This window comes from Cottoperca gobio, chromosome 16 (assembly GCF_900634415.1).
Source record: "Cottoperca gobio chromosome 16, fCotGob3.1, whole genome shotgun sequence".
Classification (NCBI taxonomy): domain Eukaryota; kingdom Metazoa; phylum Chordata; class Actinopteri; order Perciformes; family Bovichtidae; genus Cottoperca; species Cottoperca gobio.
The window spans coordinates 16,991,156-17,013,019 of NC_041370.1; the positions used below are offsets into that span (position 1 = coordinate 16,991,156).

Below are 21,864 nucleotides of genomic sequence, written 5' to 3' on the forward strand. Positions count from 1 at the left end.
TAGTCCCTATGGCCAAGCTCCAAAAACACTGGATCCTACAGTTCCCATAAAGCAACTGGACAGAGTTTTGATTAGATTCTTCCTGCCTGATAAACTCCAATGACTTTTAAACTCCATATCCCCAGTTTTTAAAAAGTTCTTGATGTGTAGTTTGTCTCCAAGCCAAAGCTGACATGCTCAGGTTGATTTCACTTGAGTAATTTCCACAGAATGAACAAAGTTCCTCCAGAACCACAGCAGACACTATACAACTGTTTTCAGAGGCTGGGTAGCACCCTCCGGTGTCTAGTAAATCAACTTTGACATATACAATTGGTGGAGTTCATCTAGGAGGTTAGCAGAACAATATGGTCTTGGTTAAATTCACATGTTTTTGTGGCCCTATACGAAAGTCACTACTTCCTGCATTGGAATTGCCGCCTGTGAACATAAAGTGTAAAAGACAAGGTTGGTGAGTATGGGAGGTAAAGAGTGATTAAGTGACTTAGAGAATAAATTAATTAAGAGGGATATTTTTATGGATTATTCAGGATTGTTTAGATATGTTGTCTGAACTGGTTGTTTTGGCCATTGATCTGAAAGCTGATGCAATCTGATGACACTCCACTCCACTAATGTGATATTATACTGACAGAAACACATAAATGCAAGCAGTTCTCATGTTTCCAGAAAAAGAAACAACATCCAAACACACGTCTGCGTGCAAACACAAATACTCACACACACACACACAGACACAAAGAAAAGTGTTTTCTTTCAGCTATTTACCGTCTGCCTCTGTAAGCAAAACAAACATACTGGATTACAGCATCATTTTTTGTCCCTTTGTGAGATTAATGATTCATAGTTTCCGCTGAGAGAACTTGAATTGAACATAAGTAATTGGGAACTTGCAGGTATCAACACATCCTAGATTGTTGGTACAGTGCTTGATCCTTTGTTTTTCCTTGTCATTTGTCTTTCAATTCAGGCCTATCAAATAAGAGCTGACTTTGTGATAACCTGTGTAGCAGATACTCAGCCTCAATGCACTTTATCTTATTGATTACATCAATTAACCTCACCCCAGCTCCTCCTCTCTCTTCTCACATTATTCCATGCATGCACACTAATACCTGTATCTGTGCTTAATCATTTCAAACAGACTGTGCACAAAAAACAAGTCCTACATCATTCCCTGCCTGTTACAGGCTGCTTGCTCTTTCTTCACTGGTGTTGTGGGAGTGGTGAAAAGTGATCATTGCTCCTCCCATTGTTCCCTCTCTGCCTCACTCTCTCAGTTTTGTTGGGGTGCAACAGCTCCTGTCCTATGAGCCAATCACTCATTCGATCTCTCCCTTCCTCTGCTACTCCCTTGTTTCCTGCTGTGTTTCTTCATCCTTTCTTCAGAACCATCTCACTCCCACTCCAAACTAGGATCTACAAAGCAGCTCTTCAGGGTAAGAAACAAACACAGCTCCTCTCTCTTACAAGCGTAAACATTTATTCATCTCACAATTTCAAACACAGGTACGTTTGTTTCAATGTCTCAGTTTATTCACTGTGTTGTACGATATGGGTGTATGCATGTGTTAATGTTTCAACGCACTTCTTTCCTCACAAGGACCAGTCCCTACAAGCAGAAACAATAATGTAGGTGTTGAATCTCGCAATGCAATCGTAAGGTGTAGACGTGCTGATTCCTGTGCTGGACCCATATGTCATTTAAATTGAATAGCATTTTTTGCTGCAGTGTGTGTTTTGTTTACCTTGTGGTTAAATGAAGAGTAAGAGGGGTGTTGTTGTGCATGTGTCTGGATAACAGAGAGCAGATTGGTCCATATTGTTTTTTTGTGTGGCTTTAGAAGTATACATTGTGAATGTTGCATCAAGTGAATACACAACTGCTTGCAGTGTGATGTCGAGGTGTATAATATCATACAAGTGCTGCTTTGCTCTAGTTTTACTTTTGAAAACAGAAAACTATTCAAACAAAACATTTTGTTTGTTTTTGTTTTAAAGCAGAGTGTAAGACTTACGCATTTACTAAGAAAAGACAGAGTACAGAGTTAAAGGAAAATAGAACAATTGAAGTGAAACTAAGTTGCCCATCTCTACTTGACTCACTTGATGTTACAGTGAGTGTCTCCACATTTAGCCTACTTGTGATGTAATGCTAATTATTGCTTAATCCGTAATATGTTAGTTTATCAAAGTAAAAAAACAATATTTGTCAAAACATATTTGAGAAATAATTATGGTTAAAAAAATATGATACAGACAAGAAAAAATAAAGATTAAAGGGAGAAAATATAGTTGTAGTAAAGCACATGTTGACGACAAAATGACAGTCCATAAGAGTTGTTAGTTTAAATATTTAGTTGTATAAGCTTGAACTATTATTATGAACAGCCGCTGAAAGTCGCTGGACAGGACACTGATGTTAAATACTAATCTGACCACCTGCTGGTCTGTGAAGTCAGAGATCAATGAGCTCATTTTACTGTGCATTTTTTCTTTCTGCAAAGGAATAGGTTAGTTATAATCATAGATATTATTTCATACACTTACACACAGCATATTAGTATTATTGTAATATATTTTTTCTTAGTCACACAGCAAGCCTAAACTCAAAAACGCACTTTACTGATAGACGTACTTTATATATTTTTTTTTCTTTTCATTTTCAGGTTACATAAGTCGAACTAAAAATAACTGTAAAGGGTGAAGAGTAAACAGCAGAACTAGGCGCCCTCTGATTTCTTATGTTTCTCATACAATGCTGGCAGAAATTTGACAAAAAATTCACAGCATCCCACAGAGTTCAAGTATCTCTCTCACAAGCCATGGAAAACGGAAAGGAAAATGTCCAAATCATCCCAAATGTATGAACGTGGGACATCAACTATGTCACACACATGACACTAAAGTGTTAAGCAGACTCAAGCCATGTCTGTCAGAGACATGCTTGTTGACATGTCTTAAGGTTGTAATCACACCTTGTCTAGCAGCTTTTAGTCACTGTGGTGACTCAAAATATTGTAATATAGAAGAATAACAAATAGCCTATCACTGTTGTGTGGTTACAGTCTCCTGACAACGCAGGTATTAAATACATATTTTGGCTTCATACAGTTTAAAAATAAATAATTGTGGTGCTGCCTACCAATAATTTGACAGTCTGATAATGACAAGGCTGAGACAGCATTACATGATAGCTGTAGACCAGGGGACCGCGGTCAGAGTCCGGACCCAGACGCCGACCCATACGGACCCGGACCCGGACCCGGATATTTTATTAGCTTTGCGCATTCACATTCGCTCCGCTTTGTATCTCGAAGGGCGGCGCTTCGCACACACCTACACACACAAACAGAGGGGAGGCAAGGGGAAGAGTGGACTAGAGAATCACCGCACTCGTATTTACGGCACTGGTTTAGCGGTTCAGGAAACTCACAGACCAATTACATGCGAGTTAAGCCATCCCACGTGATGCTACGCAGCCAATCAAATCTGTGCATTCCAACCGGCAAACATTGCGACTCTGAAGTGAATACAGACAGATGAGAGGCGAGAGACAGACGGAAAGACGAGTTAGCGATACAGGCAGAGAAGACGGAGAGAAACACAGACGAAGAGACGAGTAAGCGGCAGACAGGGAGAGAACAATAACTACTCATGGCGCTCTCCAAGAAGAGTCAACAGAGCTTTCAACCCAGGATGGACTCATTCATGTTCATCCTTCCCACTGGGAGCACAACACCTGTGTCTCATATGCTCAGAGACCGTGGTGCTCATTAACAGTGGTGATGTGAAACGCCACTGTGAGACAAAGCACAACGTTTTTGACCAAACATACCCTCTCAAGTCTGAACTGAGGGCACAGAACATAAGCACTCAGAGCCCAATATGATTTTGATTTGTGACAAAATAGAGCAAATAGGCCACAGAGAAAAGTTTAACCCAGGATGTGCTAGCCTGGGTTAAACTGTTCAATTGTTAAGATGTGTTGAGAGTTAAATCAAGATGTGAAACAGTTAAAGAAAAAGGGAAACTCAAGCTGCTGCTACACTTTATCTAATTTTTCTAAAATTAAGCACTTTATTTTAAGATGCACAATTTTTCAAAAGCTATTTTATTTATTTTCTCAATTTTATTTTTAGATGCAGCCCGAGAAGAACATTATACATATCTATAGTATTATATATCTGTATACTGTTTTTAAATTGTACTTTCTTTATTAGATTTGACAGTCAGTTGTTCATTACGTGCAGACGTTGATACAGCTACTAGGCTGCTTCAATATATATCACACTAATTCATAACTCAAGTTAGACATTATGATGCTCTGGACCTTTGCTCGCGGAAATTTTCTCTAACTGGACCTCTTAGAATTTTAGTTGAATACCCCTGCTGTAGACTGACACAAGTTTGTAATTTTCTACAGTATGTAGAATCAATTTATCCATTGCCGTACAGACAAGTTCAAGCAAAGGATGGTTGAATATTATCCATCGCCACAACGGTGCGGTAAAGCGACTGCAGTACTGCCCCGCTGCTCTGATTCTCCGGCCAATCTCTCGCTCTATCGTCCCCTCATTCGCGAACAAGACCCCGAGGTACTTGAACTCCTTCACTTGGGGTAAGGGCTCAGTCCCTACCCAGAGTAGGCAATCCACCGGTTTCCTGCTGTGAGCCATGGCCTCAGATTTTGAGGTGCTGATCCTCATCCCAACCGCTTCACACTCGGCTGCGAACCGATCCAGTGACTGCTGAAGGTCACAGACCGATGATGCCATAAGGACCACATCATCTGCAAAGAGAAGCGATGAGATCCTCAGGCCACCGAACTGCAACCCCTCTCCTCCACGACTACACCTCGATATCCTGTCTATGAAAATCACGGACAGGATTGGTGATAAAGTGCAGCCCTGGCAGAGGCCAACATTCACTGGGAACGAGTCCAACTTCCTCCCAATCACGCCTCTCCAGGTGTCTCCATCGTTTCCCACATATGCGTTGAAGTTTCCCAGCAAGACTACGAAGTCCCCTACTGGAGCCCCCTGCAGTGCTCCATTCAGGGTCTCCAAGAAGGCTGAATACTCCGAACTGTGGTTTGGGGCATAGGTACAAACAACAGTCAGAGTTTTCCACCCCATAACCCGAAGGCGTAGGGAGGCAACCCTCTCGTCCACCGGGGTGAACTCCAACATAGCGGCGCTCAGCCGGGGACTTGTGAGTATCCCCACACCCGCCCGACGTCTCACACCTTAGGCAACTCCGGAGAAGAATAGAGTCCAACCCCTATCCAGGAGTACGGTTCCAGAACCAAGACTGTGCTTAGGTGTAAGCCCCACCAGATCCAACTGGTAGCGCTCCACCTCCTGCACTAGTTCCGGCTCCTTCCCCCACAGAGAGGTGACGTTCCACGTCCCCAGAGCCAGCCTCTGCGGCCCGGGTCTGGTCCGTTGAGGTCCCTGACCATCACTGACAGCGCACCCGACCCCAGCGGTTTTTCCCATGAGTGGTGGGCCCACAGGATGGACGGATAGGAGGCACCGCATAGCTTCTTCGGGGCCCTCCCTCTGGGCCTGGCTCCAGACGGGGGCCCCGGGCTTCCTCCGGACAGAGTTTCTCCTTTCCTTTCCCTCTGTTTCATGAGGTCATCAGGCCCCTCGCCTGAGACCAATTGGCCTTGGGAGACCCTACCAGGAGCACTAGGCTCCAGACAACACAGCTCTCAGGTTCATAGGGACACACAAACCTCTCCACCACGATAAGGTGATGGTTCCCAGAGAGGCTTAATTGTAGTTTTAAATATAGATTATCTTCACAGTGCATAATAATGATAACATAACACAGTTGAAGACTATGGCATAGACAGCATGCAAGGAAAAGGGAATAAACCGGATCATTTGAATGAAACAAAAAGTGGTGATTTCAATGGAGTGTGTGTGTGAACATTTAGGGACAAAGAGCTGCTTTCATGTTACAGAGTTTCTGTGACCCGTGCAGCCATATTGCACTTCTACATGACTACATCAGAAAGCATGTGTGATTCTGGTTTTGGAAATATTTTATAACCTAGTGTATCTCCATCAAAGCACACATGGTGGATCTGGCATGAAACACAGTTTTCTGTCATTGAGTATACACTTCAAACTCAAACAGAGCTGTTTCTAGCACGCCATGTTTATTAACAAGATCGAATATTGGACAGAAAAAGTGTTTCTCTGAGATGAGCAGTTTTCCATTGCCTTGTCTGTCTGTTTCATCGTAGCCATAATGAAGAGTTTACCATAAAACAAACCTAATTATCTTCACTGGAAGGTTTGCCTTTCCAGTAGGGTTATGCAATATGGAAATGTGGCAGCAATCTTATGTTGGAATTTAGGTCTACATCACGTTTATATAAACAACACGACCAAAACCTTTGAGATTTTGAAGCTAAATAATATGCAAGACTTTCATGATCAGCAAATGTGCTTGATGGCTGTTAAATAAGAGCACTGCTCTTAGAGCCTGAGTTTTCTTCTTGCTGGCAAGCCCTTAAAAGCTGTTAACCCTTAACCTTGGTAGGAACTGACACCTGATAACATCTCTTAAATCATACCTCAAATCCTCCTACTGATCCTGTTTCCCGTTATGTTTACGTTAAAGCTGGTGTTATTGCTTAGTCCATCAATACCGTTAATGCTTCCAGTGTGTTTTGATTCTATTATTACTCATTATCACTTTTCAAACCTAGCCACATGTCATCCCTTTGAGAGCTAAAATGCTTTTAGTGAGAACCACACTTTTCTTCCTTTTTCAAAACCTCATTTAACAGGAAATGGCTACCAAACAGCAAATGGGCTACAAATGTTGCATAGCAGGAGTGGTGCTTCTCCTCTTGGCCAGTATTGCTGCCCTTGTTGCTGTTGCCGTCATCCAGGACACCTGGGGTGTAAAAGGGTACAGCTATGAGGTGAGCATATGCACGCACACGCACAAATGCCCATGGATGCGCACATAAATGTGTATGCACTATTTGACTAAGTCTTCTTCACAGAGAGAGAGAGAGAGAGAGAGAGAGAGAGAGAGAGAGAGAGAGAGAGAGAGAGAGAGAGAGAGAGAGAGAGAGAGAGAGAGAGGCGCACAAGTTTACAAACACTCTCTCAGTTGTGAAGGTGATGCCAGACGGTTTCCAGATGTAATGGTCATGGTCAGGAAAAAAGGTTTTCAACTTGGTGATGAATGGTGCTCCTGATCCTACCGACCATGTGTGTGTTTTTAAAGGGTTGGACGGGGTCGCAGCAGCCTCTTTGAATTTCAATTGAATCTTTATAGTCTCAGCTCTTTGTCATATTAACAACATCATTTAGGGCTTTCGAATATTTTACTGTTCAAGGTAAGAAGTGCAATCAGATTGAAGACATGAGAAATGTGACCTTGTAACATCATTTTTTTCTTCTCTTCAGTATGGCATAGTGATAGACTCGGGTTCATCACGTTCCACTGTGTACCTCTACATGTGGCCAGGGGAGAAGCAGAATGAAACAGGAGTAGTGACTGAGCAAATGAACTGTAGAGTTTATGGTGAGTCATTGTCTCTACAACGATTGGAGGTAAAAAATCTACAATTTGTAGAATTTAGTTAGAAAAAATTATAAAATGAAAATTGAAGTACGGGGGTGGGGGTCACGAAAGCTTGTTGGGCATTTTTTTATTCTCTGTCGTATGATAACTCTTCAACTGGGCCAGATGGTTTCAGATTCACTACCAAACAGCTTCAATACATTAGATTTAACTAAAAAAGAGACAGACTTCAGAATTCCATATGAATAGATTTACTGTAGATCAAACAGAGTACAATACACCAAGTTGGTCTGCAGAGCAAATGAAAATACAATATAAAAATCATCAGTTTTATACTAATTCTAACTCCTAATGTGGAGCCTGCTGGGGTCAACAGCATATCATATCATATTTGACTGTACTTCAAAACCCATTTTATCTTCTCCTGCTCACAGAGTCATTTATCAATGCACACTGGTGTCATCCTGTTCCAGTCCTCCAACTTTTCCCAAACCCGTTGCTGCATTCCAATGATCGATTTGTCATCCTGCTATGCCCTTCCTATTTCTGCTCCATTTTCATCTCGGTTTCTTTCACAAATATGTTTGACTGAGTTATCTTGTTTTATTACAGAAATACGTGGTTGTGAGTTGATATTTAACTTGATCATTCACATATTGATAATACCATTCAAAACATGTTTCCACAAATCCATCAACTGTTATTAGTTAAACATATTAAACATTAACTCAAGCATTACCCTTTATGTTTTTTAGTACCTGTGCTTAACAATATGATTTTAGCTTGGACTTGTGCCCACAGGTAACGGTATTTCGGAGATGAAAGTTGACCCAGAGAAAGATGCCAAATCATGGGAGGGATTCAAAGAATGCATGGCCAATGTCACCAAAGCCATTCCTGCTGAAAAACACAAAACCACACTTCTCTTTCTAGGAGCTACTGCTGGGATGAGACTGCTCCAGTAAGAAAGTGTTTAAATGAGTTAACTTCAGGGTATTCTCTCGCCATTACTTACAATGTCTCTGAGAGTAACCGGAAGGATCAGAACAATTTAACACCATTCATGCACCACATAGTTTTTTCCAATGCCCTCTGAGTCATATGTCAATGGCTACTTCCTCTTCCTTTCAGTCTTTATGTTAAGCTAAGCTAACTGTCTCCTGGCCAGCTTATGTAACTCAAGCGAGCGCAAAAAAGTGTATTTTACACAAAATAAACTTTTGCTTTATTGACACTAATTTTATATTTCACTGATACTGACCACTCCTGTTTCCAGTCAGATCTGTAATTATATTGTTTTTTCTGCTTTGCTTTGCTATATAAGTATGCAGGATGAACAGAGGTCCAATGCAATCCTGGAAAGTCTCAGAGAATACCTGCTATCTTTGCCTTTCATATTCCATAATGCTTCCATCATTACTGGTCAGGCAGAAGGGCTGTATGGGTGGATCACCGTCAACTACCTCGAGGGAAACTTACTAGAGGTAAGACACTGTCATTGATCTATCTGTTCTATGTAGGTCAAAGTGTACTTATCACTTCAAAGGAATACTTCACCCACAAAATGACCATCTGTATATCATTCCTCACCCCGTTACCTAGAATTCTTGAAGAAAACTTTTTCCCACATGCCTCCACGATGAATGAAGAATCAAAGAATGGAGAACAGTCTTGAAGGATAGAAGTAAAAGGGGGCTGCATGGTCATTTTGTGGATGAAGATTTTCTTGTGAAATATAGAAAAAAAAAGAATGCTGCTTCACAATAAGGGCCATCACATGGTTCATCATATACTTACCTTTCCCATTATATTTGCAGAAAAACACTTGGAACAGCTACTTACACCCTACAGGGGAAAAGACAGCAGGGTCCATGGACCTTGGTGGAGCATCAACACAAATCGCCTTTGAAGCCCAGGATAATCTCACAGGGCCTGACTACATGTATGTCAAACTGTACGGTTACTCTTACAATGTCTACACACACAGTTACCTCTGCTATGGCAAAAATGAGGCTGACAAGAGGGTTCTGGACAAAATTATCCAGGTACGCAGCTTTCCCTTTCATCTTTTGCATGTTTTGTGTGTGTATGTGTGTGTGTCTGTGTTAGATAAATAATTATATATAGTCATATAGTCATATAGTCATATAGTATGTGTTCCTATGTTCCTGTTTAAGTGTGTGGTGTGTGCATGAGTGTGTGTGTGTGTGTGTGTGTGTGTGTGTGTGTGTGTGAGAGAGTGTGAGTGTGTGTGTGTGTGTGTGTGTGTGGTGCACATAGTAGCTGGAATGTATGTTGTTGTTTTTTTGTGTGCATGCATGTGCAGGCCAAAATCCAATGATGCCCACTTAAGATTTGATTAGTGAAAGCTGACATCGTTGAGTTGCTAACAGGCATGGGGAGACCAGTCAAGAATGCATTATGTCATTAAGAATATTGATCGGAGCGTGAATGTCGTCAAGCTAGTCTGCGAGAAATGCATTATTTCTGGCAGCTTATAGCTTAATTCTGGAAACTAATAGTAATTGTAGCTGAAGAAATATGCTATGCAGTGTGAATATGTTATGGATATAAATGTGCAGCAGCATCCTGGTATAAAATGTTTACTTAATAGCTTGTATGTCAGTATGTGATTGTATATATTACCCTCTCATCTCATCCTCCCATGTCTCTTTCTGTCCCTCTCTTTCTCATAGTTGTATTTCCTCCCCTCCTCCATTCTGTCTTTTGACATCTTCTTAACGTTCCAGGAATCATCTGACCCAACCTACATTCCTAACCCCTGCTACCCTGAAGGTTACACCACCACCATGAACGCCTCAGACATTTATGATACAGAGTGCACAACGAAGCCAAATGACTACAACCCAGATAAACAACTCTTATTGGTGGGAACCGGAGACTCAGACAAATGCAGAAGCATTGTGAAGACCATATTTGATTTTGAGAATTGTTCCTCAGCCCAGTGTTCCTTCAACGGGGTCGAGCAGCCACCCGTCACTGGAGAATATATGGTAACACACAGTGCAAATAAAAGACATGCAAGAAGGGAGATAAAGATTTAAAAAAACGTACGATTTGTCTCTGCTGTTCCTGCCAGGCATATGCAGGATTCTTCTACACTGCTCGGGCAATTGGGATGGATGGAAAATCTGATTTTGATCAATTCAACGCCTCATGTAGGAATTTCTGCCACACAAATTGGACAGTGGTAAGTGTTCCAATTGGTATACAGCTTAGCTGTGAATTGAAATCATCTTGAACACATTGTTTCATCTCAGTTTTGTTTTAATCTTGAAGTCTTTTGTCTTTATCTTGCCTACAACATTGATATTTTGTATCACCCATTTTGAATGTTATCAACCCATTGTTGCTGTTATCAGTTGTAATCACTTCCATCCGAATGGTTCAGATAGAGCAAAATAAGCAAAGGGGGAAAGTGTTTATTGACCCATCAATCCACCCTGACCTGCTTTCTATATGGACTTTGTTGCTCTATAAAATACCGTAGCTGACTCCCTTCTTTGCTCCCCTCATAATTGCTAAGGCAACTAGAGGTCGGCATTGTCTGGTATTTGTATCGGTGATCAGCCATGTGAATAGATGACAACGCCCTTCTGAATCTTCTAGTAAGTGGAGCAGGCCCCTTCTAACCCACATCTATGAGGCTGATAACCACTGATAACGGCCCTTAAATGGGCTGATAACATTTGGAGCGGGTGTTTGTATTCAGCCTAATTAATTTGTATTTCACTTCCTAATCACAGTCCACACTCTTGATCTCTGTTTCTCTTCCTTTCAGCTGAAGGAAGAAAATAAAGAAAAAAATATCTCAGATAGATACCTCAGGACTTACTGTTTTGCATCTCACTATGTCTTCACTTTGCTGGCAGAGGGTTACAAGTTTGACAAAGAAACCTGGAAAAACATGAACTTCCAAAAAGAGGTTGGTTGAGCAAAAAAACCCATTGTTTTCACCACGACACTCCTTGCTCCTACTGGTGTCCTTTACACAGCTATGAAGCATACATGTCCACTCTTTTAATTCTGTCATCACATATTCTCACGAAAAAATAATGTTCATATTCTAAATAAAGGCAACACAACTATCAGAATATGTCTAGGGCAATTGGATGAGAACTGTTCTGCTTTAGCTGCGAAAAGCTCGCTCATGTTCAGGCACAGGCATTTAGCACTTACCATACACAAGTGTCAATTTAGGCCACCCATGGGGACCCATTAAGATGGATGGCTGACATACAAATCATCTCCATTAAAAAAGTTGAGGCCAGAGGAAAAGGCCGGCAATGTATGCCGGGATGCCCTGAGGACAGGGAGTTTCTTTCACAATGGAACTGCCTGAACAGAAGGGGATTCCTGGTCTGTGACATGCAATCTATCATGAGTCATAAAGAAAGACAGTAGCTGTTAAAAAGTTGCACATTACAGCCGCAGTTTGCAAATTGCATGGTTACCCTTTAGACTTGATCACAAGAACGTTCCTCAACAGCTGTCAATGCTCCCAATCTTTCATCCAGCCAACAAGAGAGTTAGTGTGCCATTTAGTGCCTTTAGGGTATCTGGTGGTTGGGCAGGTCATGTTAGAAGAAGTTACAAAACAGACACACTTGGGCTATATACAGGGATGCTCTTTTGAGTGTTATGACTCATCTTTTGCCCTAGAGCTGTGAAACTTCATGACAGGAATGTAGTTAGCCACATGCACTACTGAGAACATACTATGTGCAACATGCAAATTCACAGTGAGAACATGGAAAATCTCTTCTTCTCTCTTCTCTTCAGGTAAAGAAAACCAGCATAGGTTGGAGTTTGGGCTACATGCTGAAAATGTCCAACATGATCCCGTCTGAAGTGAAAGTGATCCTCCCCTTGACAGACCCAGTCTTTGCCGGCCTTATCTTTTTATTTTCAGCACTAACTATCATAACTGTTGTCTTAGTTTTCATCTTCATCATTCGCACCTGCTACTAAGAGTGTGCGTTACAAAGGGAATGATTTGCCATTGTAAGCCTTGGGGGCTGCTGTTATCCTGTAAATTGTAGGAGAGCGCTACAGCAGCATGTGCTTGCCAAGACACTTGTAGTGAAAGTTACTGAAAGTTAATTCTCCTAAGGGTATTTCTTTCCCAGTATGAGCCCTTAACTGCCATCTATGCCTATTATGTGACTAAGTCTTTGAGACAGTAAACATATGTCTAAAAAATACTTTTTAAATGTTGTACCTCACACAAACTCACATAGATTTAAGTAATGAAATGTTTGATAGGCAAAAATAGGTAACACAGGGGTTTACCTGAACGCCGCAGACATAATACGGCCAGAAATGTCCATGTGCTCGTTCTTGTCGCACCTTAAAATGAGATTCTATATGTGCTCATGTACACACATGGACCCTCAGGCAAAGCATGAGCTACTCACTCACTGATTGATTCTTTTTCTTTTTCCTGTATTATACATCTAGTCGCACTGAATGGATCCTCTTTACATACAAAATGGTAGCACTTCGCCACGGCCACTTTATCGTAGTCTTTTATATTATACTGTAGATATATTACATACACTCCACATTTATTGAATGAAAAACTCCCCAATAAACATTGTATTGAATGTGCCATGTGCCATTGTGTCATTATGTTTTTGCAACTAAATACATGTTACACTATTTAATTTAAGTCTATATGCAAACAAACAATATATGCACAAGATATATTTTATTTCCTGAGTTCGGGACAGCAGCCAACCAGTCACTGAAGATTATTTAGTGTTGTTTTTCCCATTAAATATATCCTAAATACCTTTTGTTGTTCACACCCTAGGAAGGTTTTCATGCTGTGCTTTAAGAACTGATAATTGTTGAATAAGCATTACATGTATACATTAGATATGTATACTGTATATATCTGTCCGTGGAGTGGTTTGAGAAAACTACAGCCGAGCTTTCACTGTCTACTCAGTGTTGTATATATATATTATGAAAGATGTCTAATTATGTTAATATGAAGCCTTTGATGAGTGATTTATTTTAATCGGCAGAGACGAGTTTACAGATATAAAGCATTGACGACAACATGTCAATTTGATCTTTTTTGGTATAGCCTGGATTTGGTCGGAGATGAGCCCAATCAGTCAGCAACAGAGCACTGAGACCATTACAGACATTAAGTCTAGATAGAAAAGGAATGGCTGAGATGGAGCAATGAATCTGACTGATTGTCTGAGCTGCATATGAAACAACCTTGATAAGAACATCCAAAACATTTAAATCGGTAGGTGACCAGCAAGTAATGCAAATGTATTTGTCCTGTTTTAATAATAATTATCTTTCTTAGACCTTAAATGTTGTACATCCTCTTCCCCTCAACAAACTAAAATGATGCACTTAATATGCTTTTTTCCGTATATAATAAACATATCTACACACTGTACCTTTTGAGGCTGATGTATAAAATGTAGGCGTTTCCATGTTACATCATTAGTTACCTTACTGATTTTACCTGAGCTCAGCATGTTGTTTAACTAAAAACTAAACACTGCTGGCTCCTTCTTCAAATCTTATTTATTAATTAACAGAGTATATATTATTATTAAAGCACAACTATGCCTGTTTTAATACAGTATATGCCTCTGTTTTATCTGTGTCAACTGAGCAACTAACTTGTTGTGACTTGTTAAACACACACCCATCCACACACACACGCACCCACCCACACACACACCCACCCACACACACACCACACACCCACACACCCACACACACACCACCACTACTTTGCACTACAGTGCACTCTAGTGGTAGTGTGTTGTACCTGTAGAATATACAAGATGAGCTTTGACTTTTTGAAACATTTTTTTATTGAAAGATTTGTCTAAAAAGAAAACAAAAACAAAAGAGACATTTGAAACTACAGCAATATCCACTGGTTCTACAGACACTCTCAGAATCACAATTTGAAAGACATGGGAGGCATGTGACCAAGCAAATAAAAAAATAGCATCATCAAAGTTATTTCTGTTGCATCTTCTTTTACACACCTGTACAAAAAAAAGATCTCATAAATATTACTTTTGTTCTCGCTTTCTCTACTTTCTCTCTTCTTTCAATAATTTATTTTCCCATAGAGGTTTGTATCTGCTTGATTTTGGTTGAACCATGCTTTTTCTATGTGTCCGTCTGTTTCTACGTCTCCAATAGCTTCTTTTCATTGGTGGAGGGTTAAGTAGGTGGGGCTTCAAGGGTGTGACCTCAGAGCCTGTGTCAGCCAGTTAAAGTTCAAAGAGAAGTTTTTGTTCTCAATTGATTCAGCACATAATGCAGATTCTTATTACCAGATTTAAAAAGAGAAGTATTCTCATATTGTTTTTGTGTTTTTCAAAGGACTGCAACCAGGAACGTGCCTCTTCTTTCACTTGGAAAAGAGGCACACGACTTGTAGGATGTTTTGTACGCAGTTGATTCATGGACAACCAATAACTTTATCTTGGTTTCAAAAGGTCAATGTCATTCTGGAGTTGTACCTCTTCAGCACCCACCCAACACAAGACCAAAAATGAAAAGTGTTTAGCAGCTCACACATAGTCAATTCTCGAAAAAAAAAGAGAAAAATAAAAAGGTAACACAAAAAGAAACACAAAGAATCTCTCCTCATCCTCATAGAATATACATAAGCTGAAATGATTTTGTTCAACAGAAATGCCCTCTTCTCTAACAGAGATATTCACCCTGCTCACATTTGAAATGGCTTGTGTTTGGCAAGACAGCGGCATACAACAGTTTGTCTTATGGACTGAGACTACGCGTTTCAAAATAATTAAATCTAGAACATTTTGGCTAGCGGTCATAATGAGCTACAGCATTTCAGTGTTGGCATTAAGGATTTGAGATTGGTCAATGCAGGCCGAAGAGGGTGTTGTTGGGTGTACAGGTTTAAAAAGTACACACCAATATTCCACAGGATACAATGCGGTTTCAGCCTCTTTACCACTAAAGGGTGCTATACCAACTTCCCAATAATATACCAACCTCCTCCACTTTCTCCATACCACAGGGTGTCTGGTCTCTCGGTGGATGTTACAGCGGCACTTTAGATCTTCACCATGTTTGATCACATGACAAACAAAACATCTCAGAGCACACTCTTCAGTTTGAGGCAGTTGTGTTAAAGACACACTGCATGTTCTCAGTCACTGATAAAATCATCTCACACGCCAAGAGCATGACAAGCAAGACAAATCTCAGATTCAGGTTTTAGGAGGTGAAAAAAGAAAGAAAAAGCAACATAAGGAAGATCTCTTCACTACCTAGTTTCTTCATCTTTGGTATAAAATACGCCACATGTTGGCTGCTTTTGTTCAACGGTTAAGAAAGACTCAAGAAACTGTCAACAGTTTTACTAAAACTATTGCTTTTTGCACATTTAAAAATCCTAGCGTTTTTTTCTGCTTTTTGTCAAAGTCAGAAATGTTCCTTTTTTTGCTTTTTACTTTTTTGCAGTGAGACAAGCAAAGCAGGCAAAGCAAACACCTTTTGAAGGTAAAAAGACTGCAATCAAAACCCAAAAAATACAAATGTGATGGAGAAACAGAACTTCTATCCCATGAATTAAACCTAACTGCATTTTCCAGGAAGCAGTGTATTGACCCTTCCCATAAATCTCATTAAAGAAGATTTTTTTTCCTATTAACCAACATCAGCTGCACTGCACCACATAATTTAAAATCATTTTCATACAATTACAACCTTTTTTTTTTTTTAATCCTGTACAAATAGCTTTGTAGATTTCGTCTCGGAACTCTCCAAGAACGTCTCAAATCATTCAACCACTCTTTTTTTTTTTTTATTCACCACTATGGAAACTTTTTTCCCAAAGTTTGAGAAAATTAAGGCAATAAAGATTTACGAAAACATTGATATTCTAGAAAACTACTCAAATAATAAAAATAATGAAAATAATGTAGCTTAATATCAAAGGAAGACAACCTTTTTTTCTAGACTTTGCTTCCTTCCTTTTTTTTAATAAAAAAGTCTGAAAATCTACCTGCACATTCAAATGTTCTTTTTTTCTGTACAGCTTGTTGGTTGAGTTTAGATTTCAGTCTATGTCTTCTCTTTTTCCTTCGGAGACAAAGTCCAGTCCCACAGTGAGAAATGATAAACTCAAAGTTGCAGACTGTGTTTGATTTCATTGTCCTCAAGTTCAGCAAACCATCATTTCTTTTTTCCTCTGTCTTTTTCTTGGTTCAACCAGGTAAGAAATATAATTGATTTTTTTTTTCATTTTGTCTTTTATTTGGTGCCTGTGCACAGTGGAAGCATTCTCCCCTCAGTGTTGCCCACGTCACCTTTTTTTTTTTTTTTGTCCCCGTTTCATTTTGATGCTCTCCGTGTCTCCAGCGCCTCCAGTGCAGTCCTTCTGAAGGCAATGCAGCAACGATTCGTAACAATCTTGTTATCTAAAAGAGACGGAAAAACAAGCCAGTAAAAAAACAAGGGTAACTGAGGAAACAGTGGACAATGTCACAGTTTCTACTGCAGGCACAACATTCTTTGTCCGACCGCTGTGCGTGTAAAAGGAACCACCAGCAGGTTATCTAAGAGGCAGGAAAACAAAACGAACAAACACCAGGAGATAAAAATGTGCTTCACAAGCAAAGGTTGATGTGATTCTGTGACCAAAACAACACAACAGTGGGCTTCAAATAGTGTCTGTGCAACAACTATACACTGTAGTCTTCTGTAGCTAAATATAGACACACTATTCAACAATTTATCTAACTTACAAATCCCAACCCCAGGAGACAGTTTTATAAGTTCTTCCAACAGTTGCATTGTGATGATGCCCCTCTCTCTGTCCGGTCTTTCCAAGCACATAAGCTAAAGAAAACGTCTTTAAATGAATAGTTTGACATTTTGGGAGATGAAGCTCAGTGTCAATCAGGAAGACTATGATGACAAGTCATTATGAATGAATCTATCAAAAATAATTTCCACTGTGAACAAACAATACACTTGTAAAACTGAAGGAAGTTGCTTGAAGCTGTGGTTTGAATGAAGTTGCCATGTTGTTTATTCTGATAAATATACCTGTAAAAAATATTGAATGCATATCCAAGTTAAATTATCACACTTTCATCAAAAATGACACTACCGTTTTCATCAACTTAAAACAATGGAGAGAAGAAACTTGAACAACAACGCAGCACGGGAGTTATATAGCAATAACCTCGATTTACACTCACTTAGACTGCTGGTAAGAGTAGGCTGTGACATGGTCTCCTGTATTCTCCACAGATAAAGGCTGCTGCCCATTGACGTCCTGGGAGGAGGGAGCGGCTGTCTGTGAAGACGGGTCCGTCACCACGCCCTGACGCCAGAAATGAGTCAAATACAAAGATATATCATACTGTTAGAAGTTCTATAAAGGTACTTAACTGAAAACCATCCAAACAATTAAGCACAGACAAAACCGCCCCTTTGTATTGATTAAAAGTGATCTTCCAGCAGACCCAATTCAAATTATCTTGCTCATTTTAAGAACTAGTTCCTCTTTGGGAATTGAGTACAATTAGTGGCAATGTCTCACCGTGAATCACACAGAAGCACAACCTGATTCTGATGTTAGCAAGGCTTAAGTTCCCTCAGTGGAAATAAAGGATATTTGTTTTTCTTTCATGGCAGCAAGAGTGCTATAAACTACAGCTTCATGTGCTAGCATCCAATTGATCTGAGAGGCACAATACAAGATAATTATATGTGAATTATAGTGTATATAATTCTCAGTATTTAAGTAAAGTCAGCCCTGTAAAGCCCTCTATATAGGCTGCTCTATGAAGTCGATATAAGGTTAATAAACAGCTTGGTTTTGTTCTTACTTCCACTGTGATGGCAGAGGCAGGCACTGCAGTGTACTGGGGAATGTAGGTTCCTTGCATAGGAGCAGCCGCTGCAGCAGGCATGTACTGCAGAGAGAAGGAGGGGCACATACAGTATTATAATACAGGCACAAACAATATGTCCGCTAGAAGCTCTGGATTAAGAGTACTGTCTGACATTCCCGCTGAGACATGTGGTTTTGTGACATTTCACAATACATTACATAATAATGTCTGGCTTGGACCCTGGGTCATCGAACATTTCAGCAAACAGAAAAAAGCAATTGTCAAATCCATGTGTGTGGTTTCTGCTGTGCAATCATCTCAATTACAGCTGATCATGGAGATCTCTACTGACTAATTATACTGAATGTATTAAAATTGAAAAGATAAACACACACACACATGTGCATGCAGAGCTAGGCGGTTAGGAGGAGGTACACGCTGAGACTCACGGTGCCTGTGGTGCCCAGAGACATGTGGTTCATCTGCTGGGTGAGAGGAGCCATTACACTGGAGGGGTGAAGAGACAAACTGGGCTCTATAGACGTTGCTGGGGTGATCACAGCGCCCTGCGGGAGGAAGGAAAGACACAGGACCGACCGCTTTATAGACATTGTTGTATAAGGTAAAGGTTATATTCAGCCATTAAGCATTATATGACAAGCAACTGATGGGATCAATGAAACAAACACAAAACAGTTCATGAAGTTTGGCTGAACTGAAATATTTAAAGCAATCACAGAGAGTTGTGTATGAAGAGAGGGCGGACGAGAGCAAGGATGCTAAGATGCGTATTTCCAAAATTCAGAACTATTCCTTCAAATCAGGTCATTTAAAGCAGCATTTAAACAGACAATGGTGGAAGAAGTACTCTATTACTTCAGTAAAATATCCTTTTACAAGTTAAACTCTTGCATCAAAATGTTACTCAAGTAAAAGTAATAACATCAAAATATACTCAAAGTACAAAAAGTAAAAGTACTCATTCTACACAACCGCCCATTTCAGAATAAAATATATACAATCTTTGGATTATTATTAGTGATGCAATAATGTAAAGTGTGTACATCACTTTAATGTTGCTGTGGGTAACGGTGGAGCTCATTTTAATGACTTTATATATACTGCGGGGAGCTTAACCTACAGTAGTACATCATCATTTATGAGCTGATTAGTGGAGTAAAAAGTACAATATTTCCCCCCATAAATACAGTACTTGAGTACTTATGTACTTAGTCACATTCCAACACTGCAAGCTGAGGAGGTAGACATTCACAAACAACCCAGATAACATGAATTATTGCAGCAAACTATGTCACTTGATGTGTGTACTGCTGTGGGAAAAAGGATGTGTTTTACGCAATACGGCTATATAAGAGCTTTCTACGAGCTTTCTAAGACATTCAGCAAGTCGAAATACATTAGTAAAAGAAAGACTTCCAACCCAGTTAAGTTTGATGACTGCAAACGGTTTGACGGAGATGCAGCCAGTCAGCCGGCTTGCCAAGCAGGCTTGACAGAACATGCGCCTGAATGGAGCAGAAAGGCTTTTACTGTAAATCTCTTTAACGTGAAGGGCTTTGATGCCCGCTAACACCTTGATGCGCTGAGCTCTACCTTTCCAGTACAGCTCGGCTACAGACTCAACAGTATTTAATAGGAGACTCCTCGCACTGTGTGCTGAGATGCCTGGCAACATTCCTGCGGAGGTAAACACTGTTCATTTGTGGTCGCTGTTTAACTGCACTTCCTATGAGCACAGACAGTATCAGTGGACGTGTGTCAGCATCGCTCCAGAGAGCAGTCAGCACTTCTGTAGCTGCATGTTGAGACAGGATGTTAGAAGAACAGAGGTATTACATTTTGGTATTTTAGGCACCGGCCCAGCTGTACGACAGTCGTCTCTTAACAGCTTTGTATCTGTAGGGTTTCATAGAGAGGCTTCGCAACAACGCAAGCACACAGAGGTAAACACACACACGGTAATAAAAGTTCTAGCTGTGTGAAGTGTTCTTCTTGCAGACACATACAGTCTGTCAGAGTTGCTCACAGTTGTAGATTTGTAAGTGAAGATCCTTATGTCTGCAAGCTTCACACAGACACACACTACAGACAAGGATTGTCAGAGCTCTTAACGGTGGTGAGTGCTCTTCCTCCTGACTGCTGTCTTCATAGCAAGATCTGTTTGAAGAATACAGCCGCCTGGCTATCAGTGATGCTCTGTCAACACTGTCCTCAACATCACAAGTGAATGAGTGGCACTTTTTCAACACAGACACACACACACACACACACACACACGCACACGCACACACGCACACACACACAGATCTACCCACACACCAGCACAAAGCTTTGGCAGGTAGATTTAGCAGGCAGAATCTAGCTAATACCAAAGCTTTTCATCCATCAATATAATACGTTCTCTCGTTTAATGATTTCTCATCCTCCCTCGCTCTTTCTCTCACTTCATACAATCTCGCAGCAGGCTTCCATGCAGAGAGAACACTGCATAAAGCAAAAAGGAAACCTACAACGACTTATTGTCTGCTCTAATTTACAGCTGTACAAGTGTTAAACTTGCTATCTCCGGGTGTGTTTGCATGCAGACACTATGCATTAGTTGGTGTGTGATGAGCGTGTAATTACATGTGGTAGAGCGTGTGTTTGTGTGTATGTTTTCATGTATCAGACATATTTTTTCCCCGGGTAAGCAATAAATGAGTGCGCAAGACAGACAGTTATCTTTTCCCCCGAGGACAGGAGAGAGAGAAATTCAAGATCTGCTTCAACTTTAAACTCGCTCTTTCTCTCTCTCCTCTCTTCTCCTCCAATTCTTGAGCTGTCATTTTTCCAGTAGACAAGTGAAGATGACTAGCGGAATGCTGCAGGCACCGTGCAGCATCAAATACACAGTATTGGTGATAATGACACCCGTTTATCGAGAAAACCACAAACTGCTGCTGGTGTGGCGGGAGCTCCGTGTGTGTGTGCGAGCAGGCACAGGATGTGAACCAATATTATTTGTTGCCTCTCAGATGGGGTGGTCTAAATATTAGATGTTTGTATTTTACTAAATAACTTTCCATACTGTAACTGACAATGTGTCTGCTGTAGCTGTCAGTACACATGCCCAAGATTTGCCAAGATGGCTATGTTGGCTCATTGACAGGAATGTGTAACTGTGTAAATAAATAAACTAAACCCTCATTTATCTTTACACAAGATTTTAGCTTAGAAAAAAAGTCTGGTAAACCTGCATGTGTCCTGCACGCTGACAGGCACACAAAGCATCCCAGCATAAAAAACAGGAAACAAACGTAGCATTGTGCACTATTCGCAGGCTCAGATATGTACTGATCTGTGCTCATTCTCCGACTCATTCCCCCCCCCCCCCCCCTTTGTCTGTTCAAAT

The 21,864-nt window shown here is 40.5% G+C and overlaps 2 protein-coding genes across 10 annotated transcripts in view; one reads left to right on the plus strand and one right to left on the minus strand.

Annotated features, from left to right (window-relative positions):
- The first annotated feature begins 1,351 nt into the window (after positions 1-1,351).
- entpd3 (ectonucleoside triphosphate diphosphohydrolase 3) lies at positions 1,352-13,159 on the plus strand. 2 transcript variants are annotated; one of them, XM_029452022.1, is made up of 10 exons: positions 1,352-1,439; positions 6,809-6,946; positions 7,440-7,557; positions 8,359-8,518; positions 8,882-9,041; positions 9,375-9,602; positions 10,308-10,571; positions 10,658-10,768; positions 11,360-11,503; positions 12,361-13,159. In XM_029452022.1, the coding sequence occupies exons 2-10, from the start codon at positions 6,812-6,814 to the stop codon at positions 12,547-12,549; spliced, it is 1,509 nt and encodes a 502-aa protein (XP_029307882.1). In that variant the 5' UTR covers positions 1,352-1,439; positions 6,809-6,811; the 3' UTR covers positions 12,550-13,159. The 2 variants fall into 2 exon arrangements, with proteins under 2 accessions (XP_029307882.1, XP_029307883.1); XM_029452023.1 differs by lacking the exons at positions 1,352-1,439; positions 6,809-6,946 and adding an exon at positions 7,177-7,369.
- A 1,246-nt stretch (positions 13,160-14,405) lies between these two features.
- Positions 14,406-21,864, minus strand: part of LOC115020821 (RNA-binding motif, single-stranded-interacting protein 3-like) — a 160,160-nt gene continuing 152,701 nt past the window's right edge. For 7 of the 8 annotated variants that reach the window (XM_029450813.1, XM_029450810.1, XM_029450811.1 and 4 more), the window contains 4 exons: positions 18,902-19,018; positions 18,447-18,533; positions 17,814-17,938; positions 14,406-17,027 (listed from right to left, as the gene is read on the minus strand). In XM_029450813.1, the coding sequence (XP_029306673.1) occupies positions 17,024-17,027; positions 17,814-17,938; positions 18,447-18,533; positions 18,902-19,018 (333 nt within the window). In that variant the 3' untranslated portion in view covers positions 14,406-17,023. Of the gene's footprint in view, positions 17,028-17,809; positions 17,939-18,446; positions 18,534-18,901; positions 19,019-21,864 lie in introns of those variants that run through there. The other variant, XM_029450814.1, reaches the window with a different exon arrangement.